Below are 27,321 nucleotides of genomic sequence, written 5' to 3'. Positions count from 1 at the left end.
AACTAGGTTCAACGCGAACCGATAATCGAAAACGGCCTTGGTTTTCTTCTAATATACAGCTTAGTCAATAAAACGTTTGAATGTGATACGTCGATCTGGTGAAAAATTCAAGCATGCGTTTCAGTGAGATTCATTTGTTTGCGGCCGCAACGGAAAACGTGTGCTCTCGAATGATGATGTCTAGTTTTCGGAAAATGACGAGTGGACCAGAAGCTACCATTTGTCTAGGTAAAACTCTAGCCCGAGATACACAGTAGTAATATAGTATAACTTGTATAAATTTTGGCTCTGAACCCCCCGGGGGCAGGAGGGACGGGGCCCAATTGGGGAAATAGAGTTAATTCTATAAATCGCTACTTGTCCTAGAGTTCTGCATGGATTGTAACCAAATTTGGTCAAAAACATTCTTGGGGGAAGGGAAACAGAACTTGTATAAATTTTGGCTCTGACGCGCCAGGGACAAGAGGGGCGGGGCCCAATAGAAGAAATAGAGGTAAATCCTATAAATCGCTACTTGTCCTAGCGTTCTGCATGGATTGTAACCAAATTTGGCCAATAATATCCTTGGGGGAAGGGGAACAGAACTTGTATAAATTTTAGCTCTGACCCCCCGGGGGCAGGAGGGGCGGGGCCCAATTGGGGAAATAGAGTTAATTCTATAAATCGCTACTTGTCCTAGAGTTCTGCATGGATTGTAACCAAATTTGGTCAAAAACATTCTTTGGGTAAGGCATACATGCCATACCTCCCGCGTGAGACAAAACCTCCCGTATTTTTAAAGCCTTTTATTGTCTCCCGGCAGGAGAGTCTAAATTCCCGATTTCTTTAAACCCCTCCGTTTTATTTTCGTTGCCACATTTGTGTACAATGCTAGGTTAATTTTAGCACGAGAGTAACCACTCCCTGACCCACTGACCAACACCTAAGTGGCCCTAATTAGCAGCCTTGGGCTATTTCCACCTTGGCTTGTGGTGTCACTTTCACTCACGTCTGTGTATTACGTAAACTGAAGTCAAGCAGCCGATCGGCCTCCTAGAAAACAATCAGCTGGCCTTTCAATAATTTTTTATGACTACAGCTAGTGAGCATTACAACAAAACAAATACTGCTTACAACTGTGAATGATTTACTCACGTTTTTAATGTTAAAATAGGCCTATCTGTATTTGATGGATGTCACAAACTTTGCAATCGTAATGGCCGCCATTTTGGGTAATTGTAATAGATGATCCGGATTTTATAGAATTTCCGGATTTCCTAATAACCACGTTTTTAGAAATGGAAAAAGTATTATTTTTTTAGAATTTCTGTGTGAATTAATTTTTAGATAAAAAATATATAATAATAAAAAATTATCAGTAGTAACTGAATTTAAATAAATAAAATAAAAAAGAAATTTACTTTTTTCTCTCTCAGATTAAATTACATTTTGAATACTACTGTAACGATTCTGTTTTTTTTTAATTTAGTGCTTGTAAATTTAGAACTTTATCAAAGTTAATTATCCGTTATTGTGAAAGATTATTAAAAAGCCCAGTCTAATATTTCGAACAATAAAACTGCTCCAGAACTGGGTGTATATAGGGATGTGACTACTTTTGCAAAACCACACATTCCTTTATTTCAGTAAAATTCAATATGAATGCAGAATTTCATCATAAAAAAGCAGATATTTAATTTATTCATATATGTCGCGGTATACCTCCCTCTTTTGAGACCAAAATCCCTTTAAATGGTTATCAATCTCCCTCTCCACCCCTAGAAAAATATGGCATGTATGGTAAGGTGAACAGAAACTTGTATAAATTTTTGCTCTGACCCCCCAGGGACAAGATGGGCTGGGCCAAATAGGAGAAATAGAGGTAAATCCTATAAATCGCTACTTGTCCTAGAGTTTTGCATGGATTGTAACCAAATTTGGCCACAAACATCCTTGGGAGAAGGGGAACAGAACTTGTATAAATTTTGCCTCTGACCCGCTGGGGGCAGGAGGGGTGGGGGCCCAATAGGGGAATTAGAGGTAAATATTAAAATTCCTTCAGAAAAGAAACAGTGAACCTGTATTCAGAACATTACTTGGCATTACAAACCAGGTGAGCGATACAGGCCCTCTGGGCCTCTTGTTATTTAATATGCATGCAGTAAAACTAAAACTCAGATATATCAAACTCAATTACTATGAACATTCACTTAATTCCTATGTAACTCGTCGCTGTTTAAAACAAATCAAAAATCGCACTGTTAGCTGTTGAACTTTGTTAAAGCTAAGATCAATTCTGGTATTTTTCAAAGAAGCAAATGTTTTTAAAAGTTGGTTTCACTTTGTTAAAAAAAACATAAATATGTTTTTGTATATATTCTTCAATTGCAGTTGGGTTTTAAAATACTTTCCCTATACTCTTACTAGCATGTAAAATTAATGCATTAATTGATTTAGCTCTCCATTGGCGGGGGATTTCAATGACAATGTCCTTGTTAGTTATTAGAATCATAGCTGTGCTGAATTACTGGCATTGAGTTTATAACAAGAAAAACAATATTGAACACAGGATTCTTCTACTTTCACTTTCTGCAAAAATATGTGACTGAGGCTACAAAATATATCTCAGCGTCATTCTCCGTTGCCAGGCGGAAAATTCCGAAGCAACTGCTCACATGAAACGGCTTTTAAGCTAAGATTCAGGACAAAATGTAATTGTTAGATTCAGACAAGAATAAATTGGGAGGTTTACTTTATCTTTCACTAATGTTTTCATTTTGAAGTTTGGCCGTTCGCTGCGCTCTCTATAACATCATTACTTTTATATTGTCTACATTTTTCAATGAGATTAACAATAAAATATGTTTCATTGACATGCACTGGATATCAATAGTTAGAAAAATTTGAAATAATCCAAATGGAATAGATAAGTTCAATTTACTTCAATCTTGTTTTTATTCAATTTGTCCCAATTTTTTATCAAAACATCTAAAAATGATCTGTCTATATGGACACTGTTGGGTCCATATTGATGTAAACTGTACTGAACAAGTTGGAGACACTTCTATATATACATGCAGGATAGCCCTGCATTTGAGAATCAGTCCTGTATTTGAGGGATAATTTTGTTACGCAAATTGAGGATTCTGTGAAATGAAAACGGATAGAGTTGTTTTAAACATATTTATCAAAAGAGGGCGTCATAATATTTACATGGCAACATCAGTAATATAACTTTCCATATTATAACTCAAATGAAAACAAATTTCATTATCTAAATGTTTGTAAAAGTCACAAACAAAATTGCCTCTATTGCTTACTATGCAGTTAAAAATAGAACACAGGTAAAACTCTAGCCCGAGATACACAGTAGTAATATAGGTGTGAAGGGTGGAAAGATCCCTAAAACCCAAACAGACATTGCACTTTAAGACTTCTCAAAAGCCTTTAACAAAGTCCCTTACGAAAAGGCTTTTGTTAAAACTTCAGCCTATGACATTAGAATCTGCACACTCTCCTGGATAAGACCATTCCTGCAATCACAAATCCAACTAGTCTTCTTAAAACGAAAAAAATCAGAAAAGGCTCCAGTACTATCAGGGGTACCCCAAGGGACGGTCATCGGTCCTTTACTCTTTTTGGTATATATCAATGACATCGTCGATTCTGCAAGGCACTACAATTTGAACTTGACAACCTCCAAGCTCGGGAAGACAAATGGCAGATGAATTTTAATGCCAGTAAATGATGTAGTATCAAATCACTAAAAGCAAATCTACCATAAATAATGATTGCAAATTACATAATGAAGTACTAGAGAATGCGACTAGTAAGTACTTGTGTGTCACTATCTCCTCTGACCTTAGCTTGAGCAATCTTTATCACCAGTATTTATTCTAATTTAGACTGGATTGCCTGCCATAGTTTTTTCTACTTCCCGCTAGGCTTCGATCCGAAAATGCAATATAGTATTTATTTAGCGCAGTCTAGCAGAGAGAATTGGTACAAAGGTAGGTAATCCAGTCTGTACCTAATTTGTTTCCCACACCTTCATAGAGGAACCTTTGAGTAGTAGAAAAGCCAGTCAGAAGGTGATATCTTTACTGCTACAACAGCAACTACCCCACATAGCTGTTGGTGGCTAAAAAATCACATTTCTAGCACATCTTTATAAAAATGTTGGGAAGAGTGATAAATTTTTTTTCAAAGTCACACTACACACCTATAAAAAGTGCTGTCAATAAGATGAGAGCAGCCCCTTTTCAACAAAAATGACACACAAAAGTCCCCAATTGGCTGTGGATATTCATGGTGGCAGTTATTGTACATAGTTTTTTCTGGAACAAATATAACCCTGCCTTCACTCTGTTCTTATCTGAAATAATCTGTCCATCGTTCAGAGCTACATCACTGCAGCTAAATTTTTAGTCCCCTAACTACTAAATTTTATCATAACTAAAAGTCAAACAAAATTTTTAAATTAGTATATAAAATACAATTGTAACATTAAAGAGCAATTTAAGCAATTAAACATGGTATTTATAGCACTGTAGATCATCTAAACTCTTAATAGATGTATATTACTGGATTCGACCCAATAAGCGCCCCCCCCCCCCCCCCCCCCTTTTTGAGGCCTCAATTTCAATTGCTCAGGCATAAATAAGGACCAAAACTACATAAAACGGTATAAATTTGCAATAATTTTGACTTATTAGCACCTTTTTATTTTTATCAATTTTTCAAGCGCCCTGGGCGCTTATTTGGTCGAATATGGTATGTTTTATTATAAAGGAATGTCATCGTTTACTTTCTTGCATTGTAGCCTCCATGTTCAAATCATCCCTTGGAGTTAGACATAGGTAAGTTACCATATACTTGTATGACAGTTTTATTTATGCATTCAAGTGAAACCTTTAAAGTGAATAGTCGGGCAAAGGAAACCAGTCTAAATGCGTTCTTTGGCCTTCCAAAAGTCATTGTATACCATAATGATGGTCAAGTTCTGCTTACGGTGTCCAGTTTTGACCATTGAAATTTTGGGGAAGCCCCGTTTAAATTTAGCACAGTTCTAAATATAAATTCTCCAAACTCTTTGAAAACGAGGCTGCGTGGAAATGTCAACATGGACATGTGTTTCTCAGTCGTGTCGGTTTCGTTTCGTGTGATAAACCACTAAATGCGGTATGCAAATTGTTGTTTTGAGATGATACATTTGATGCAAATGAAGTATTCTTACATTAATGACAATGCTTTGTAATCATTTTTCGATAAAAGCATCTTGTACATGGAAATCGACACAAATATTCGGCCGATGCAGAGATGGGGCCCCGGCAAGGGGCAATTATTGCAGCATAGCATTCGTCGTATTTTACATCAACCGAATCATGAAGGTTAAATACAAATAATCGTAACATAATTTCCCATTTAAAAACCACACGAAAACGTTCCATAGAACGTCCATGCATGTAGCTGTCAAAGATGTGAAAATAAATTAGCTCATACATAGATATTTTACAAGTACAATATATGTGTTCAATTATTCGTGTAGTTTTTTGCAGAGATTTAATTAAATTATCTATGTCTCTGGTTGTTTTTTTTTTTTTTTTTTTTAAAAAATATTTGAGTTCTGGAGAGAGATGACATGAATGTCCAGCTGGAAGGAAAGAAACTTTTATGATGTATATGTATCGTACAATGTATATATGTAAACGTACATTCCATGTAGCTGCTATAGAATTACAACTAGGAAATTCTCTCAAACATTGATAATATTTAATTCTTCACATTCATGTAGGCCTATGCTGTGAGAATTAACACATCATATATATTTTCAGAAAACATATAGGCCTACATGTATGTTACTTTCCTTTTCTGTTGTTTCCTGTTCTTTTTTGTGCTCTGGAGAAAAAGATGATTGAGTTGAAGAAAAGTAATTAATTAAGAGAAATGTGTACCACAGTACTTTGTCTGTAGCCGAGGGGTTCTATACTGTTTTAATAGTCCAGTAATTAATAATTAAATTGAAAATTTCAAAATTAAGATGAAATTGTAAATTCCATTTTTGAATGAAGTGGTTCCCCTCCTTTGAGAGTACACAGTGTGTATACCCTTTTAGGTTTTTAGGAATAATACCTGAATAGGAACCTGAAATAACATGACAATCAATCAGGTATGTGTGTGTTGGGGGGTGGGGGTGGGGGGCTAAAAGACAGAAGAATCATGAGGTTGGGAAGTTGTAACTTGAGTGGGGGGGTTGAAATATAGAAGAAATAGCTACAGATAACTGGAAGTGGAAGGGTGCTTTATCATTGATCTGGTCATTGCATATTTGGGGTTTACATGGCTTTTTTTTGGTTATTTAGTCTCATTGATTTTGGAGCAACTTTGAATCCATATGGTACTGTATATCTTTCTTTTTTCCATGTGTAGCTATTTCTTCTGTATTTCACCCTCCGCCCAAGTCACAACTTCCCAATAGGTACCACTTTTTTGTTTAGAACTCAAATCAAAGACAGATGTACATAGTACTACATACTACATTTTAGTCTATGTGTTTGTAATCACTGTTACTACAGTATTGATACATAAATGGTCTATGTACAAGTTACACATAGACAATAAATGTGAAATTTGGTTCAGACAAAAAGATTTTTAACATTTCAGATAACTTGCTAGTTTTATGGTTTTATTTATATGTTGAGTCTACTCTCTTGTAAAGTAGAATTAGAAATCCTAAGACAATGTAATCTATATTGCTATATGTAAAAAAAAATCCTTATATTTTAAAAGTAATTGAAAAGCTATCTCACAAGCCCTGACAAACAAATGGGCAGGCATATGGATGCAAGAATTATAATCACTGGATCTAGAGGACTAATATAAACAAATATTTCTACAAAGTTAAACAATGAAAAAGTATTGCATCATAATTTTATTTAATGATTACAGTTGAAAGGAACATTTAATAAATTAATACTGTTTAAATGTTCTGTTCATGATCTTCTAGGTCCATATTGGTAAAGTTTACTTTCAAGAGCACTCAAATCAACATTCTTCAGTCTTCATATGATGCTAATTGTATGTATATGTATACATACACTTGTATACAGGTCCAAGGGATGAACTTTCTGTATTCATGTCACTATGCATGCATGGTGCCTGAAAAAAAGAACCAGCAATTTTTTATATCTGTTGAATATGACAAAAATTGAAATGATCAATTTCAAATATATATAAATGAATAAATGTAGGTTCATTCTACAGGTTTTTTTTTTTTATTTTAGAGAAAACATTTTATAAGTTGTGAATGTGTCACTGATGCATTTGATAGAATCAAATATTGTTTCAAAAAAGATACAAAATTCATTATCTATAGTTCCAACAAAAATTCAGAATAATTATAAATGATACATGGCTGCAGTACATTTCAACTCTGTAAGTTTCAACAAGTTTGTCATATACACATGAACCAGGTACAGTTGTAATAAATATACAAACACTATTTATTATTATGACCAGAAATAATATTGTATGTGTCCTCCAAATATATCTAAAGAACAAGCTAAAACCTACAGTACATGTACATATGTATATGTGTATATCAGAACATATACAATACAATTTTACCAATTAACCTACAATGTAAATCCTATATACAATGTATGTGTATAACACTACCAGAACATGTACAGAACAAAAATTTACAAATTAAAAATCTATAAATATATACATCAGAACTGTATGAATTGACCGGTAGCATACAGGGCATTCATTACCCCTAAAGAGGCCCCACTAAAGAACCGCTATTTACCCCAGGGTTACGTTTTACGCGATTGGGGAACAGGTATGAAACATGTGACCATATGTGACCACTCATTTATGAAAAAATACTGCTAGGGACTATTTACATAATGATCAAAATACGAAGACTCACTCACAATCAGCTGAGCAGGGAGTACCGGGTACGTAGTAGGCCTAGGTACGTAACTGTTACAGTAGCGGTCCGGAGCCGCGTGCTCGTTTGAACTGTTCTCTTCACTATAACAAGTTGTATTAACACTCTCCATGCGTCGTAATGTTTACCGAGTCAGTTGTTGGGATTGTCGCTGCTCCATTGCCTTTCCTTTCGCATTTTAGGTGAGTCAGTTGGTTGTTTTGGCGGAAACATTTTGGTTCAAAACTACGGTAGCCATGTTTTGTTTACTACGGAGAGTGGTGGGTGTTGCGCATGCGTTAAGATTGAACTGCACTCTTAGCCGTCCGGGAGGACTTTTAGGATTCCCATAGATATTATTATTTTCTTCGCATGTACAGCGATTTTGACGGAAAGTTTTATTTTTCTAATTCATAAGAAATTATACCGGATATATTAATACCATTTTTACCGATTTTACAGTCACTTGCCCGACTATTCGCTTTAAAAATGTGAATGAAGCATTGGAAAAAACTATCAGAAAAAAACTTCATAACTTTATAATTTAGAAAAAGAAAAAGAAAAAATCTTTTAATTAAAACTATCAATTATAATGTCCCTGTAACTGTAAAGCTTTTATGCAAATTGAACAGAATTCATGTTTCAATTATATACTGAATATAGGTCTTAGAGTATTAAATGATGTACGTATCATCAATACAGCTTTATAAATTAGGCCAAAAAAAATGTCTGTTTAGGGTTACTCAACCGACCCTAATTTTTAACCCCCGACCCTAACTTTTTTTTTCACTTTTTACGAAAAAATATTAAGAAGTTGGGATTTCGATCTCAGACTCCGGTTCCTGCCATCATTTTAGACTGAAAAACACTAAAAAAAATCCTCCCGACCGACCTATTTTTTTGCCAATGTAACCCTAAACAAACATATTTTTTTTCGCCTTATAATGTCAGAAAATCTATAGATCTGTAATCTAGAATGAAATTAGTCAAATTACAACACCAAACAAATACAAGAATCCATTGAAGATTTATGTAATGATATTCATGTAAGTCCATTTGCTATTTAGTCGCCTGGTGCAGTGGTAATAAACAACTATTTGGTACTTAGGACGACATTTGGAAACATAAGACAACCCACATTATGGAATTAATATTTAATTTTTGAAGTGATGTCGAGGTTAGCGTTAATGGTAAGATTATAAATGTTGCGACTCTACAAAATTACCAAACTTATTTTGTAATTGCATTTTAAAGATTAAAAGCCATTTCAGTTTTTGAAAATGACGCCTTTTTAATTTTTGAACTGTTAGCTATTCTTTGAAACTGCAGAATGAACATTTTCAATTTTTTGTAATTTGATTTCAGATTGAAGTGTGTAGTGGATGGAGACAAAGAACTCTACTTAAGGTCGCCTTGCTGGTACTACAGAATCTGGATGTGGAGGTAACATACTGGTACTCTCTAGTTGATATTGTATGGTCCTGTGACCAGAGCCCAGGTTGGTTTGGCAGGTCACATTTAATAAATAGATGAGATTGTTCATCATTGTTTTTAGATGTAGAATTAGCGGGGCACAATTAAAACATAATATAGGATATGGCAGTTTATTTACATGATCCAATGATAATACAGTATACATGTATAGTCACAAATATGTACACATGTTGAATTCGTTACTATGAATAATGATTAATTAGTAAAACCATTCTACTTATCTGTAAACTTTGATCATGTTAGCTGCTGTAAGTTTGTAAAAGTTTCCAAGAACATGTAAATCCAAATATAAGTCTGAGATTATGTAGTCAGAAACCTTTTTGCTATGGATTTCCACTTATATTTAGCAGTTAATTATATTTAATGAACAAATACATTTATTTCAACGACATTAACTGTATATTTCTCATCAGTTGATCAACATTCAAAAATTTAAAGTGAGTAACATTAACTGGATTTTGTTGGTTCAATGACAATTGAAGTTTAGGAAACTTAATCTATTTATATACTGTTTACATAATACATGTACTTGTGATTACTTAGTGGGTCACAGAGTTCCTTTGTATTCATGATACATTTTGAATACTATCAGTATATATAATTGGCCCCTTTTATACTCCAATTCAGCTTGTTCCATCTTTGCATATTATTATTGAGTTAGCTCCCTTGTGGGTAGGTATCCATTGTGACATTCTTATTTTGTGAGGGCAATTCACGTCATTTTCTCTGAAAAGTATGAGATTACAGTCGCAAAACACATGACGTCACAATCAATACCTACCCATAAGGGCAGATACTCTATAATATGCAAATGCAGAATACATTATATGGACAATTACTGACAAAATCAGAAAAGGGTAACTGCGACTTATACTCTGGACTACATGTAACAAGTTAATCAATACCACTTACTACCCAGTACGTATATCAAACAATTACCTACAGAGAGTAGTTCAGGTATCTCTCAAGTATTCTCTTACTGAACTTTCACCTTTTGGGTTACTAGTAATATGATAATATATATGATAGACTCAAGAATGTAGATGAGAAGGATAAATTACACTGGGGTTTGGATGAATATGCCGCGAGGTTTTAAATAACCATAACTATATAAAGTAAAACAATCTAAATATATCAACACAGTTGTGTTATTGGACAAATTTTATACCAGGTTTTGATATCACTGTGTGTTATATATGTATGTGGAGTAAATGTGAGGTAGTGAGATTTTTAATACTAATCAAGTCTGTTACATTAAATATTTTCATGACTATATATACATGTATTGTCTTTAAATTGAGTGTTCTTTGACTACTTTATAACACAAGTTTGATGTTTACTGGTAATGGCAGTACTTTGTTAATTGATGCATACAGTTGAGCCTGGTTGATACGAACTCAGATAATTCGACAACCGGCTTTAATACGAAGTACTTTGCCGGTCCTTGCCAAATACCTTCTTTATCTTTGTTTAAAAAACTCAGAAAATTTGAATTCGGGAAACTCTACAAACTCTAATAATATGAAAAAGACATGGAACTAGTAGATCTATATATATACACTAAGTAAAGAGATTGTCAGTAGACTTGAGAACTCGCTTAATTCGAACACTCGGATAACTCAAAGTTTTATCTTGGTCCCTTCAAGTTCGTATTAACTGAGTTCCACTGTATATATTTATGAACTGGTTTATATAAAATCTGGTATAAATAATGATATGTTTATAAGCCCTATATACTTCTAAAGGTTATATTCAAATATATCAGCAGTATTCTTTTAGCTTAACATGTTATAATCTGGATTACTTTTATCTTAAATAGATGAATGTATCAGTATAAATGTTCTGCAGGCATGACTGATTCAGAAAGCCATTTTATTTATCACAGCATCCAGTGGGCCAGTACCTTGTCACCACCTGTCAGTCATTCCACAAACGCCATGGTAACGGAGTAAAGACACTGCTCTTTCTGATAGGGATCGCTAATGAAGATGGCAACAGTTCAACGACAAAATGTAAATCATTAATTTTTTCCCATTTCTTTACAAAAAAGAATTATAGAAATGATTATTTTATAGATTTTATTGTGAAATTACTTTAAGGTTAGTTTTTATATGAGATTTAATGTATTGCCCTCTTTTCCAGAATATTCCAGTGAGTGACATTGTGTCTGCCATGCAAGAAGGGGTCAAACAGTGTCAAAAGGTCATTGAAGAGGTCAAGCTGCCTCTTTCTGATATCATACAGTCATGTGATGAATGTCATGAGAAACTCAAGCCACCAGACAAGAGCAGACGGACAACAGAGGAACAGTTACCATGCAGTATGACAACAGGGTCCTCTTCAGGGTTTCTCCTAAGTACAGACGATACCACAGAGACCAAAGAAGAGCAGGAGTCATGGCAGTCACCCGCTGATTCAGAAGTGAATCAGATACAATATGCAACAGCAAAAGATTTGGGTACAAGCTCAGGGTCCTCTTCAGCCATTCCATCATATGTTGACAACATGATTCAGTTGAACCTGAAAGAGAACAGCTCAGATTTTGAGGAGGGTTTAGATTGGTTCTTTCAGGATGACCCCATCAATCCAGGTCATGCAAATGTTAACCCTACCAATGTTCAAGGTCATAAAAGTTATTTTGAGAAAAAAACAAAAAGTGACTTCATGGAAAGTTTAGGTGTCTCATTGAAATCGGAGGATCAGTCAGATGATTCGGATTTTGATGATTGTTTTGATGATATTCCTGTATTAAAAAGTATTGACCTTGGAAAATCTGCATGTAGTGTTAGTGAAAAGTCAAGACTACAAGTGAATGATTATTCAGAAAGATCTATTACAAAGCTGGTTGATGTTTCAAAAATGAAGACTAATCTCTCCAGTCAACTTATACTGAATCAAGGTCATTCAGGGCAAGAAAGCTTGTCTGAGGAACAAGAGGATGACTTTGATTCCTGTTTCAATTTGAAATGTGATGACAATAAAACTGATGCTGGGAACTTCTGTGAAGGTCGACATGCAGAAGGTCAGCATATCAAAGGTCAAGGTCAAGGAAATGCATATCGGTCTGAGAATAATGAAAAATCCAGTGGTAACCAAGATCCAGCAAGTTCTCTTGAAATGAAATTACAGAACATATTACAGCAAAAGACTAAAACACAGGGACATAAAATGGTGTATAATTCCAGTCGACATTTCAAATCTGTTGAATCAACTGTTGATTTTCTTAAACTTGGAAAACTAAGTACAAATCAGGAAGCTTTGTCTTCAAGTACCACTTCTCCTAGCAACAAAGACTTTCAAGGTCAATCTGTGAAATTGCAAGGTCAACGTCTGGAAAACCAAAGTAATTGTCAGCAGACTCAGTCACAAGATGAAAAAGAAAGTTTGGAAAATCATAGAGAAGTGAATCTGCCATCTAGAGATACACTAAATGACCTTGATTCAAAGACACCAGAAACAGGCCATGAGGAAGGTTTAAGGAGCAAGATAGATTTCTTACTTCAAACGGCAAAGTCAAAGAAGGTTTCCAGAGCAGTGCTTCAGAGTCGTCACTTCAGGGAGATAGGACAGAAGACAGACAGTGATACAGACATAAGTGTTGAGGTCGGGGGACTCGGTGTCAATACTGAGATAGATTCTCAAGGTCAGAGGCTTGGAGAAGGAAAAGATGCAACAGCTTTGACATGTCAGCTGTCAGGGGTAGATAACCAGGGACTAACTATGCAATTACACACAGATTCAGAGGTCAAGCGAACAGGTCAGAGTTCGGAGTTCAAGAATCAAGAGCTAGGCATACACTCACAACATTCTCAGAGTTCAGAGGTTAACAGTAAGACACTAGATTTGCTAACAAAACCAAGGCAAAGTTCAGTGGCTGAGAAAGCTAATATAGATTCAATATCAAGTCAGAACAATGAGGAAATTAGAACCTGTAAACAAACAAAACCAAATGGGGCAGACTTCGGTGTTTCAACCGATACCAGTATCAACAGAGAGATTGACTGGTGGGCGGGGCTAAGGGGTGTGGCCAGGAGTGTCAGTCATAATGATGAGGAGATGATGGACATCCTGATAGAGGCAGCTAAGTCACAGTGGAGGACTGAGGGATGTCAGGATACAAGTCAGGCCAGGTAATACTGTATATCATTTTAGATGTGGGGACGATATTTCTCAGTTCCCTTTTCGAAGAATATTCACAGAGGTTAGATCCAACAAATGTCATTGTTTTTAGCTAATAATGTGCTTTTAAAGAGTATGGTTACCAATAAGCAAATTCTAAGATCTTGTTAAAAAAATGATGTACTAATGATGGGAAGTTAATGAAATGTTGTTTTTTTATTTATAGCATAATTTAAGCTTGTCTTGATGAATGATAAGAAATGAAAGTAGCCGGTACCTGCAATGAGCTGGAAAAAGTGCATGTATGGAGACTGTCACCTTCTTTACAATGTTGGCTTGTCAAGAAGGGTCTTTAACATCTGTTTTCTTTGATTTTTTGAAGACTTTCATTGGATCTGCTGTACTGCTGTGTAAGCCTAGGTCCCATAGCTTCACCTCAACTAGTGTCTGGAGTCGTCATATCAACAGATGTGACCAACGTACCACTCATTTACCAGTACAGGGGCAGACAACTCAATACTATTGTAAGGATTTAAAATAACATACCATATTCGATCCAATTAACGCTCAAGGCAGTTAAAAATTAAGCTGATGGGGTGTTTATATATATAAAATTAATAGGACTAAATTTAAAGTTAAAGTAAGGTAGTAAACTTTAGTCCTCAAAAAGGAGCGCTTATTGGGTCAAATATGGTATACCTACCCCAGACAGGTAGTTTTATGAAAAATTCTCCTTTTCTTTTAATCTTATTGATGAAGCTTTTTATATCCTCTTAATTCTGTTATTTCTGTTTTCTTCCAGCCTGTGTCTTTCTAAAATATTTTACCTACATTTAGAAACTTTGCTGAATTGTCTTGTAATTTAAATTTGTCTTTACTCCACATTTTCTTCAAAGTATTTTCAATTGGAATTGAAATGATTCGCAGATGGTAGATTTATTCAACCCAATGTGTCAAGGGCACTAAAACAATTTAAGAAAATAAGGGGGACACTTAATAAGACCAAATGTAGACTACCCTTTTGCAATATCTTGCACTAAGTAAGCCATAAATTAGTTTGCAAAAGAAATCAAATAAAAAAGCTGTTGGTTGTCATATTTTTGACATGCCTTTTCTTTGAGGTTTAAGTGAAAATAGGGCTTCAAAACGGGGGTAAGGTGCTTGTTAGGTCGAATACGATATTTGTGATTTTATACTAAATTGATTTTAATCATTGTAGATGGTAAATGGTGATATAAAATCAAACTATCATCACATTGGATACAAACGACCACTGGACACTCAGAAAACAATGACTGCTCAAGGTGTCTACAGGATAGCCCATAAAGATAGCTGGATAGAAAGTGTGAGGAATATACTGACAAAGGTGATTGTCTTAAAAAATATGTCCATAGTGAGAAAGCAACTAAAGACAGAATTACCATGGTGCAACTCTGCTTTATCTTGTAGCTTAAGGCTTAGATTGATGTTTCTTATTTTTGATAAATTTCAATTGATATCAAGAGAGTTGAAGTGGAGGGGAAAACTTAGAAAATTAAAAATTGAGAAATTAATGTTGAAAATTAAAGGCTTTGGTATTAACCTGGTATCCTACAAGTAACTGCTTAGCATGATAAAGACCATCTTCGCTAGCCAAGGCTTCTGATTATGTTACACTCCACAAGCGAAGATGGATAAAGACATTCTATTTGCTATCTTAATTATGAACTGAAAAAATAAACAAATTTCATGCAACATTTCAACAAGAAAATAAATTTTACTATTTCATATAAGAATTCGGATTTATAGAAACATCATATCTCTAAAAATGTTTCAGTTTTCCATAATGTGTCTGCTTGTCCGAGGTTCAATCTGTGAGGAGGTCAAGGTCATGTGTGAAACATTTGGGGTCATCGCCATAGAGAATGTTCCATATAAGGCATTGCATGTGATGTGTACAGCCTCCATCACCAGCATGACCACCTATCTTACTGACGTTGATAAGGTAAGCGATATCTGAACCTTAAAATATACTGTCAACATGAAATTGAAGTGAGAGGGAAATCCATACTTCATACACAAATGGTGTTCAGCGACACATATTTCTTCTATCATTATTATTTTATGCTAAAGGTTGCACCCATACATGTATTTATAAAATATGTGTTTAAATGAAAACGTGTACCGTATCTTTGCATTGACCACAGACACTGTCTCGATACTTTGTGTGGTGAAATTAACTTTGCCCAAAAATGACATGTTGACAGTCCTACTAAATACTGACAAGTGTGTTTGCATTTCATGTAGCTGAAAACTACTTTTGATATAATCACCATAATGAGTGAACTGTTGAAATGCTCTAGATCAAATGACATATTTTACCAACTTGCAAACATAAGAGTACATGCGACCGATGTGGCCATCCTCTAATTTCTCATTATAATGAAAACTTCTCCTGTCCACAGACCAACGTTTGTACCACTGTTTCCATGGATACATATACAGAGAAGTGGATGATGGGATACCGGACAAACTTTGTGAAGGTCATGTGTCACAACACACCTGTCCAGGTAAATATGTACAAAAGACTTAACTTTAACTATCTTTGTATTCATTTGAAAAAAGTTAGGATAAAGTTGTATTAAAACAAATCTTTTTGGCTCTCTTTCATCAGGTAAGACAAATTTTATCTAAGAATAAGAGTACACCGTATTTAGACCCAAAATAATGTATGTCTGTTTAGGGTTACATGGGCAAAAAAAGTAGGGTGGGTAGGTCGGGGGGATTTTTTTTCTTTTTTTTAGTGTCTTTTACTCTAAAATAATGGCCGGAACGGGAGTCCGAGATCAAAATCCCAACTTTTATATTATTTTTGGCCTTATGCGTGCGCGTATTGTGCGCAGGTACGTTTTGCATAGCCTACAAACATTCTTAAGGACCAAAATCAAATGGTTCTATTGTTTATCAGTGCTTAAAACAACCTTCTGTTCATTAAAATTTACTGGCGAGAGGAGTTTGACACGATGATTGACACTTAAATAATATAAATAGAACTTAATATATTGTTTATTATTGTTCCCTTTCAGACTTGTGTGATCAGTCACCCCACCACTGGGGGAGGCGACCTCCTAGAACAAGATTTCTGGCGATCTGCTAATATCCTGTCATCTCTTCTCTGCTCGGGATATGTTCTTCCTGGAGGGGGGAGAACAGAACAGCTCATTAGTGAGGCTCTTCTAACAAATTCTGGTAAGTAGTTGACAACAAAGAATTTTTTTTCAGATCTAGCAAATTAATAATTTTTTTTAAAACAAACGTGCATGTGACGTCTTGATTAGTTCAAAATGGAAGGACGAATGGCTTCACCCTGCTGAACACCTTTCATAATGATAAAAAAAGACATTTTGACCTCTGGCTATTTGATCCAGGCCAATTGTCATTATTGCAAAAAGAATATGAAAATTGTCTATCTGAAACTATAATACATCCTTCCTTTCCATGGTTTTGATGTTGCATTTGCTTTCAGGTTCTGCAAATGAAGACAACACTTATGTACCTCATGTTCTACAAGATATGGCAGTAGTCTTACATGATTACTACACCACCGTCTGTCTAAACACAGGTCAAGGTCATACAGCGAAAGGGCAAGGTCACACATATTCTCTTCCAGACAAAGGTCAAGGTCACACAGACCCACCTTCAGGCAAAGGGCAAGGTCTCACATATTCTCCTCCAGACAAAGGTCAAGGTCACACAGACCCACCTTCAGTCAAAGGCCAAGGTCATATAGGTTTATGTTGTGTCCAAAATCAAGGTCACATGGTTCCTCCTGTGAAATGTCAAAGTTACATAGATTCAGCAGCCAAAGGACCTGAATATTCTCCGCTCAAAGATCATGGTCATATTTCTATTGACAATGCCATCACCAATGAAAGAGACATTCAAAATATACAATTGTTTACATCTGATGAAGGTACTTCTGTGATATATGACGACTACAGGTCCAAGATGGCCGGCATAGAAACGGCTTGTGACTTTGTGTCGACAGTCCTGATGTGTGACTCCTACATTGTAACTGGAGTGGACCAGGCCACAGATTCAGGCCAAAATCCAAACACAACACAATATCACTCTGGAAAATTTGGGGATGTGATACTCTGATGAATAAATGAATATTTTATTTAGAATCTTGTTTTTAGTTTGTAAAAGTCAGTGTTTAAGCTTTCCTCTTCATTCCTCTAAATCCATCTGGATAACCCGGTAATGAAAGCACAGCAAACTTAGAAAGTTAATTGTAATTAAATAAAGTCAGTTTTTCAGTTATTAACATTCATGTACATTATTATAGATTTATACACAAGTAAACAATTTGTTTATTTGGTATGCTTTACCTTCGCTCTTGGCCATATTAGTTACTGGAGGCAGTTATAATGGAGAAGAAGAAAACATAAACTTATAGCAAGAATCCGGCAACTGCCCCATCGGTACTGGATTGCAATTCAGAAGTTGAGAGCTATTGGTCAAATATCTTCACTTTAACCACCTATACATGTAGGTGCAAAAGAGGTGCTGACAGAATATTACATACACAAGCATGATTTGATACTTTATCTCAACCTGACTACAAGGCATTTGAAATATCTTTTCTGTCCATTCAACACTTATCAATTCAATAAGAATACTGCAAATCAACTTATTTTCGCGGCAAATTAATTTCACATTTTTAGGACAAATGAATTTTGTGATCAAGATTTCTACTTAACAAACAGTTTTATGGAGGTTTATTTTCACAGTTTCTTATTGCACATGAAAAGAAGTTGGATTACAGTATACAGTAACTGTTGTAACAATAAATTGAAGCATTCATAGGGTTAAAAATATCAGGAAAGAATTGTCAAGTTTCTACGGTTATAGATGTATTTCTATTGATGAAGAGATGCAGCAGCACACTAAGCCAGAGTTTTATAAACAGATAGAAAAAAGATAACAAAGACAATGATTTCAGTGAAAGTGTTTAATAGTTTTAGGAAAATTCAGAAAAATAACAAAATATAGAAGAATAGTAACGATTTATGATAAAAACATCTTGAGATTTCGTTATCATAAATATACAAACATTGCACAGAAAGAAACAAATTATGCAAAAAATAAATACAAAACTGTACAGGAGAGGAATTCTTTTTCAAAATTTGCACTGTATCTTCTTTAAATTAAAACCGATAGTTCAAAACCTGCCTTAACAGCCACCTCTGTATAAAGACCATCTGCTTAATACGACCACTTTCTCTCAAGGTCCCAAATGGTCATTTCAACACATTTAGATTTGTATGTAAAGACAATTGTTTTCTTAATCCCTTGAGGGGTCTTTATAAATAGGTTTGACTGTATGTATATTTTTTGAGCCCATTGTTGTTGCAAAGCTTAAGATCTAAACTATGAAATGATTAAGATGACATTAATAACCTCTTATACAGTTACATATCAATAATGAAATTTTGATTTCTTTAAAAAAATGAAACAACAATAATGACCCACAAAAATAATTGTCTATACTTAAAAGTACAATATAATCATAATGTAATAGTCATAGAAACAACCATGTACATGCAGTTTTCTTCTGCACAAAAGTCAGGGTCTCTCTCCTTTTGTTTAAGCTTGAAAGGATTTTGATTCTGTTGTTTGAAATTACTACATAACATCTATAAATATTTTCATATTTTGATTTTACATTTACTAGTCACTTACATGAGATTCCCTATATCTGTAAATCTAATTTTTGTCCGAGATACTTATTTGTAAACTTAACATTATGCATGAAAAGCGATGTGGCAAGATTATAAAACTTCATTGTAAAATAAAATATAAATACTTTCTACTGAAAGCAGTGTTAAAATAAATATGACACGTGCGTAGAATTCTACAATAACTGAATAAATACAATGCACCCCCTTGAATAATTATATACCAACTGTTTTCTATCAAAATGAAAATAAATGTAAATCCTGAATTATTTCAGGAATTGTTTCACAATTGTACGAGAGGAGCAACAGGCAACTGCATTAATACAATCAGTCTTGAAATTTTACAACAAACTGATTAATTTTAAGGAGTAAATAGATTTAAATTGAATTTTAGGGGTGAGTTATATATATGTAGCCTAATGAGCTGTAGTTCCAAGGTATTATCTTACTGAATACCATATTCAATATTCAACCCAAGAGTTTGGGTTTATTAGTTTAATGTAAGGACGTACCAGGTTTGTTGGTGGAGGAAAGCTGGAGTACCCGAAGAAAACCACAGACCAGCCGTCAGTACCTGACAACTGCCCCACGTGGGATTCGAACTCTTGACTCAGAGTTGGAGGGCTTGCGGCAATATGTCGAGACATCTTGACCATTCGGCCACCACGGCCCCCTACAACCCAAGAAATGCCCTTGCCCTTCTTGAGAACTTATGTTCATGCACAACCTTGAATTTAAATCTTTGTTCAATACAAACTAAAAATAATGAATAGCATATAACTAGCTTTCTATCTTATTTCTTTGGTCAATTGATTTTTGTCTTATTCGTGCAATAATTTTGAAAAGAGTGTAAATTTGGACACACACTCTAATTTTTTCTTATTTTTCATTTCTTAGGCACCCTGAAAAGGGTCAAACATGAGATGTTTTGAGAAATAACTGGTTGGTGGGATTGCAAATTCCTCCGACTCCTCTGATTTTGAAACATGCCTCAATTGTGTAAATTCAAGACGAAACAATGAATAAATATGAACATAAAATAAACATTAACATCTATGTGTCGTAACATAAACAACAGGCCAAATAGACCTGTAGCAACCTATATATCTATAATGAAACTTACAAATAAATTTGTAAGATAAAAGTTGTAAGTTGAATGAGACACCAAAATTAACTTAAGTTTCTGTAATAAATACACATAAAACATATATGTATATTGTATAACATATAATAACCCAACATTTTGATAACTATAACCCAAGGCACAAAGAATAAGCCACCCATGTGAACAACAATCACTTTAACCTTATAGCTGGCTAAATTCATTTCATTACAAAAAACATAAAAGACATAGACTTATTTATAAATTAGGCAAAACAAAATAATGTCTGTTTTTGGTAACATTGGCAAAAAATAAAATAAGGTCGGTAGGTTGGGATTTTTTTAGCGTCTTTCACTCTAAAGTAATGGCCGGAACCGGAGTCTGAGATCAAAATCTCGACTTTTAATTTGTTTTGAAGATAAGTGGGAAAAAAATTAGGGTCGGGGGTAAAAGATTAGGGTCAGTTGACTAACCATAAACAAACATATTGTTTTGGTTTCATGAAAGAGTGAGACAAATACCCTCATACACCATTTTGACTGTATTACTGATGATGTCCTGTCTATAGCATTTCTGAATTAAGTAATTGGTAGTAGCAATAGTTAGTGCTTGCAAACTTAGCTGGCTTTTCTGTTTCTTGCAAAAATGACAATGTATAGTGATATTACTAAAACTTAGACAGTTGTCCTATTTCTATAAATATGAACACAAACTTTCTGGTACAACTCGTTTGCAAATTCTTTTAAAAATGTTGACCATCAGTTTGAGATTCTTTTATGATTGCCACCTTATAGCTATAAAATAAAAGAGGCTATAATATCAAGATAATCAAGGTCACAATAAAATGTAAATTGATTCAAGTCTGAAAAAAATCATACAACTAACATATAACTTACATTCGTTGCTCTGTGAATAAATATCCTGCTTACCATATTTCCTGTATTACCCACGCGGGTATTATCCTGTGTATTACCCACGCTGGGGTATTAGCCCAGGAGAAACAATACAGGCATACTCTTGTGATTTTGTAAAATGGTTTCCAGGTAACCTGCATTGACAGATTGCCCACTGGTTTTCCCTTGACATAAACAGTATACAAGTTCATTTGAGATAAATACCCAATTCAACCCAAAAAGCCCCCATGACCCTATAAGTGCCCCTCCTCCTTTTTGATCCCTCAATTTCAATTGTTTAAGCGTAAATAAAGACCAAAACTACACAAAACTGTATGGATTTGCGGTAATTTCGGCTTATAAACATCTTTTAATTTTTCAATTTTTTAAACGCCCGGGGCGCTTATTTGGTTTAATACGGCATACAGGTATAATTCAAGGAAATATAAAGCAAAAATAGCATATTATTTGTTTGGAATTAGGCTTCAAATCCAACAAATATCCCATCTAAAAAGACATTGACGAGTGAAGAGCTATTTGCCTATTGTTTTCTGTAAATATGAATACCCTACAAGTTATGTCGTTCGCACACTTTACAAATTTGGTAATAGTTTCCACATATAGCCCACATCAGCAGGCAATACACAGGAAATTATGGTACAGCTTTGTATATAAATCTCATTGAAAGTGTTTTGTTTAAAATAAAATGAAATGATAATGACAAAATTAGCACTTGCATGTGTATATCATAAAAATTAGGAAACAATGATTTAAAATTCATATCATGGTTAGAATCATTTGGAATGTTGACATAATAGTGTTATACAAAAATAGACATTAATACAAAGTCATCCCACTGCTGCTAGTGCATAATTTACAACAATTCTTCAAATATTGTATCAAATTTTCTGTGAGTATATTTATATAGATTGGCTATATAACCCTCTTATCAGTCTGTTCGTAGAGGCTTCTACATCAATGTCCTTGGTTCTGGATATCAATGATAAGTCTTCAAACAAAACAGCTGTATTTGTGCAGTTCATATTAATACTAAAGTGCTCTTTGTGTCTTTTGTACCATCCTAGTACAAATAAATCTCCATAATGAGTATTCAGATCTCTAACTTTAACTATTTTTATATGGTTCTCTGGCAAGAGTGGCAATTTTAAAAGCCATAATGCCTTTCAAATGGAATTTAAAACAATACAAATTTTTTTTGGTGATTTTGATGAGTGGATTTCATAGTCCTAACAAATGTCGTTGGTTGTTAGGCCCCAAACAGAGTTTTCTTGATGGCTTTTAGAAGTGGAAATCTGGTTTTCCCGTCACAAATACCTTGTGTGTCATCGTCTCTCATATTCCAGACCATCACGCCTCCAAATCCATTGTCTTTGACCCACTGTGCCTAGAATAAAATGACATTACACTATGTTTAGTAATTATAACATCATGATACATGCATCAGCTGTATTTAGATTTTAGGTTATCACAGTTATTGTCATAGTACTATAACATATTTTTATATTTGTGAGATACAAATTTTTCCTGTAACTTCAAGAGAGAGTTTGAACGAAAATTGTGACACGATTAATAGTATAAAACAAATTTTATATATGTTCTTGAATACATGATTGTAAGAAAGATAAAAAAGAGCCCTTGATCATGAATTTATGTACAGTGTAACTAAATTGTCCTATTTGGCCAGTATAGCTAGGTTTCTGGATTATACAGGTTTTCGTTACTATGAATTAAGAAAGGAAATGCCATACAAATACGTTGGATTACACAGGAATCTGGTTTAGAGAAGGGTCAATTTTTACAAATTATACTGTACCGTGTTCGACCCACTAAGCGCCCAGGGCATTAAAAAAAATTTCAAAAATGAAAAGGCGCTTAATAAAACCAAATTATTGCAAATTTATACAGTTTTGATAGTTTTGGTCTTTATTCATGCTGAGGCAATTGAAATTGAGGCCTCAAAAGGGGGAGGGGCGCTTATAGGGACATGGGCGATTATTGCGTTGATTACAGTATATGTATCTGTGAATGTTCTGAAAATAACACAGATGTGGAATATTATATACGCAAAAATAAACTGGTTTCAAGAGTATCTGGCAGACATATTTATTTACCTTTTCCGCGAGACTTTCTTCGTCGTCATAGCTGACCCACTGGTCACCATGGTAGAGGTAGGGGACTCTGGCTCCCTCGTCAAACTTTCGTGTCCAGTTCTGCTGGAGCATTTTACATGGATAGGTATAGCCACAGAAATCACACTGGCCTCTGTCCTTCGCAGGAGATCCTGGCGCGGTGAATTCTTCAAACAATAGTGTATAGGTATGGACGTAGGTAGGCATGCCAATTATCATCTTCTCTCTTGGAATTCCTCTCCGGACCCACTCATTTGATGCCCATTCCTGAAATATTATATGTATCAGTTAGCTCCCCCTGCAAATTTCCTGATTTGTTTAGGTGAGTCAGTTATCTCCCCTTGCAAATTTTCCTGGCTTTTATTGTACAATGTTTGGCATTATTTTCATACAATTTTGGGTATGTATGGTTAAGTGATAAGAAATTGCAATTTAATCATATCCCTATCAAACAATTATATAGCTATAGAGAATTACAAAAGGTTAATATGAAAATCTGGTTTGTCTATGATTTATAACAGGAACAAAGCTTATAAAGTAAAAACAATGATTGATGCTTTCTTTCTGACAGATTTAGCTATAGAATGACAGTTATCGGCGCCATTACCAGATTATTAGTTATAAAGAACTCCTTGTCATATGTCTCTGGCTTCAGCGGACAGTTGAAGTAAACAAATGGTTTCAGGTCATTATATGTGTTGAAGTCGTAACCCATCAGGTTGACATAGTCAAGAGTCCTACAAATAAAGAAAGAAAAATTCTTACGGTTATGATTGATAGAAGAGACTAGAGAGGAATTAAAGCCTAAGAATGGAGACAACCTAATTATGAACACATTTGTAACCCTAGTGAATACTAGCCACAATATACCACTCTGCAGTGGCCGAGTGGTTAAGATGTTCCGACATATTACCACAAGCCCTTCATCTCTGGGATGCGGGTTCAAATCCCATGTGGGGCAGTTGCCAGGTACTGACCGCTGGATGGTGATTTTTCTCCGGGTACTCCGGCTTTCCTTCACCAACAACCCTGGCACGTCTTTACATGAGCCTGGCTGTTTATAGGATATTAAATTAAGTTAAATTTAATACCGCTCTGCTAGATAAAAGGGAAACAACCTATTGCGAACATTGATAGAAGGGAGATAATCTATTGTGAAAATTGAATAGAATTGAGACTATCTATTGGGAACATTTATATTTTCTATATAACAACAGTGCTACACCTATACCAGTACTCACTTGGCAAGTATGTGGAACTCGTATATGACCATCATCACATTGGCTGTGGAAGTAGCTGCAGACAAGAGTAGACGAGGCCGAGATGTTTTTCTTGCCTCCTCTTCAAAAAGATCACGCAGACCCTAAAAAGTATCATTTTGGTAAAAAACAAAAAGAAGTCATAATTTATAATCACCATGAATGTCTCCACAAATGTTCAAACAGATTTTGTGTTTATAGATCTATTATACCAAATATTTTTCACATTTTTTTTTTATATTTTTACATTAAATGCCGGTGATTTCAATTGATTTGATAGCAAAACATCTAAAATCTTCTACAGAGGCACTTTTGTGTACAGATGTATTTTAAAAACATAATAGATTATAAAACAATCTGCCAATATGGAAGAGATAAAAAGAAATATATTTCTACTGGCAGATTATTTTAGATTCTTCAATTTACCATTGTGAGTAATGAGAAATTGTGTCGCTGTCCAACAGGTCGACCGTTCCAGCCAGGGAACTCCCAGTCCAGATCAAATCCATCAAAATCATACTTCCTGAGGAACGGAACGGTACTGTTGATGAAACGAGATCTGTTGTATTGAGACCCGAGCACCTTATCAAATCCTCCGCCATTGGAAACCATCACTGTAAGAGCTGGGTTTTGTTTTCTCAATATAGGAATGACCTTCGCGAAAAGGTCAAGGTGGTATGGATAAACAGCTTTGACCTCGCAAGTGTCACTGATATCAGTTGGGATGAAGATGATGTGAGTACACAGAGTGGCATCCAGGTTATCTGGGAAGGAAGCGTTACCTGAGGCCGGTGGGAGAGGGTAGTAACACACAAACTTTGTTGTGTTGTTCTTTACTGGTTCCATCCTGTCCCACAGTCTAAGATTTGATTCTGCATTGATGGTAGCTATAAAAAAAAAAAGGTGGTGTGGGAATTAAACCTGACTTCACTAAATGTACATTCAGTCCTAAATGGTGGTTAATATATATACCAGAAACATATATATATATGTTTCTGTGTATACATTATATTGTATTGTAATTTCAGATTAGATTGAAGAGATATCCCTAGATATTTTGCTGATGATACAGATTCCAAAATGTGGCCATGTAGAATGTAGTTGTAATTGATAGGAGTTCTTTTTAGGGTAACTGTCATAGATGACTGATGTACATTTTTCTAGATGGAATTCATATGCAATCTGCTTCCCATCTTGCTGCAGCATTGAGCTGTCATTCAATATAAATGTAGTTATAAAAACATATTATCATAACATTTATTAAGGTGGTTTTTAATTTCATAATCATATGCTAAGTTGGTTAATGGTTGTGATCTTCTCACCTGTAGCACATACAGCTAGTGACCACAAAACAACCAAGGGGAGGTAATTCATATTTCCAGGCAATGTCATAACTTGATCCAATGCTTTGTTTTAGGAAACGGTATTCTCACTCAACACTTGACTGGCATCATTTGCAAGTAATTCTCATCTAAAAATAAAAAGACTGAATTTGAAATATAAAAATTTGTATGCAAATTTTTTTCAATATCATGCAATTAAACCCATAGCATAATGATAAATTTATCTGACATAATCATTGATCTTTAATTGTAACTAACTGAAACCCAGAGTTATTTTGCCGCAGCTTATAATTATACATGTACATGTATATTGTGCAAATTTAAGTACATATACAGTAAATATTTATGATAGAATTATAATTACAGTATACATATATATATATAATTTAAAAAATCAATCACAGTAATATAACATGGATACTCTCATAACTGGTTTGCCAATTTGTTTGACTCAATCAAGTAATGTTTCAAAAGTGTCTAATCATGCTGAACATCTCAAATGTTGGAGTTTATACAAATGTATGATCAAGTCAATTAATTTTTTTCTTATGAATGTGCTGACATACAGTATAGAATAGACACAATGTAACGTTTGATACAAGTTTCTGTCCATGCTAGTATAACATTTAATATACGTAAGAGGACTTTCTGACTTTGCACATGCATTGCATTGCATGATTGTCCATTTTGATGTAATGGAATGTTACCTTACAATTTCACTAAATTACACTTGAAGCTATCACAGAATACATAGTGTTTCCATTTACTTACATTAAACTCTTATATTGTATATGCACTATGTATGTGGATTTTTGTCAATCATGAAGGTGGATCAGCATCAGCACATCTGTTTTATAACGATGGGGATGTACATCTATTATTAACAGAAATTCAAGGGAGATCATAAGCTGTTTTCCTTTCTGAAAGCCATCAACTATGACGAACTAGCATATCGCCTAGTATTGCTGTTAAGATCTGGTCTCTGGTACAATCATATGCATCCACGTTTTTTTTATATCATTATTTATTTATCTAAATCTTGCGTTTATCAGATTTATTTACAAAGTTTTCCAAATGATGTATCAACTCATACTCACGTGCTGCTTCTGTTTACTTCCTGTTTACAACCGAAGTAGGTGTGCTCGATTACAGCCTTCATCAACCAATAAACTCATAATCAGAATAAACACTACCTGTGATTTTTGTCACATTTAATCAGATATGTTATTCGTAGTTAAACATATAAAAAATATATCAATAGTATAATCAACAACCCACAAGTTCATATTTTATCGAATTCGTAAAATTTTGGGAAAGGCGGTATTTAAT

At 34.5% G+C, this 27,321-nt stretch overlaps 3 protein-coding genes and 1 long non-coding RNA gene across 5 annotated transcripts in view; 1 reads left to right on the top strand and 3 right to left on the bottom strand.

Annotated features, from left to right (window-relative positions):
- Window positions 1-27,321, bottom strand: part of LOC138314329 (ubiquitin carboxyl-terminal hydrolase MINDY-3-like) — a 350,037-nt gene that overhangs the window by 82,360 nt on the left and 240,356 nt on the right. The gene's annotated exons all lie outside the window — the stretch shown is intronic.
- Window positions 140-17,665, top strand: LOC138316411 (uncharacterized). Its single transcript, XM_069258107.1, is given in 13 exon segments — window positions 140-228; window positions 4,802-4,838; window positions 9,278-9,318; window positions 9,321-9,355; window positions 11,292-11,378; window positions 11,380-11,418; window positions 11,549-13,536; window positions 13,908-14,049; window positions 14,745-14,891; window positions 15,342-15,509; window positions 15,970-16,074; window positions 16,591-16,753; window positions 17,031-17,665. Coding segments are annotated over 13 exon segments (3,645 nt in total). The 5' UTR covers window positions 140-170.
- LOC138314323 (uncharacterized) lies at window positions 6,893-8,406 on the bottom strand. The gene is made up of 2 exons (XR_011207357.1): window positions 7,917-8,406; window positions 6,893-7,137 (listed from the first exon to the last, which is right to left on the bottom strand). It is a non-coding gene; the product is annotated as an uncharacterized lncRNA (long non-coding RNA).
- LOC138314320 (acidic mammalian chitinase-like) lies at window positions 21,615-27,158 on the bottom strand. Of its 2 annotated transcripts, none has more exons than XM_069254605.1 (7): window positions 27,090-27,158; window positions 25,972-26,120; window positions 25,076-25,536; window positions 24,632-24,753; window positions 23,998-24,127; window positions 23,373-23,657; window positions 21,615-22,645 (listed from the first exon to the last, which is right to left on the bottom strand). In XM_069254605.1, exons 2-7 carry the CDS (start codon window positions 26,039-26,041, stop codon window positions 22,508-22,510), a joined length of 1,206 nt encoding a protein of 401 aa, XP_069110706.1. In that variant the 5' UTR covers window positions 26,042-26,120; window positions 27,090-27,158; the 3' UTR covers window positions 21,615-22,507. The 2 variants fall into 2 exon arrangements, with proteins under 2 accessions (XP_069110706.1, XP_069110705.1); XM_069254604.1 differs by lacking the exon at window positions 27,090-27,158 and adding an exon at window positions 26,764-27,079.

This window comes from Argopecten irradians, chromosome 2 (genome assembly GCF_041381155.1).
Source record: "Argopecten irradians isolate NY chromosome 2, Ai_NY, whole genome shotgun sequence".
Taxonomy (NCBI): Eukaryota; Metazoa; Mollusca; class Bivalvia; order Pectinida; family Pectinidae; genus Argopecten; species Argopecten irradians.
Note: the sequence above shows the minus strand (reverse complement) of the source record. Positions and strands in the feature narration are given on the sequence as shown.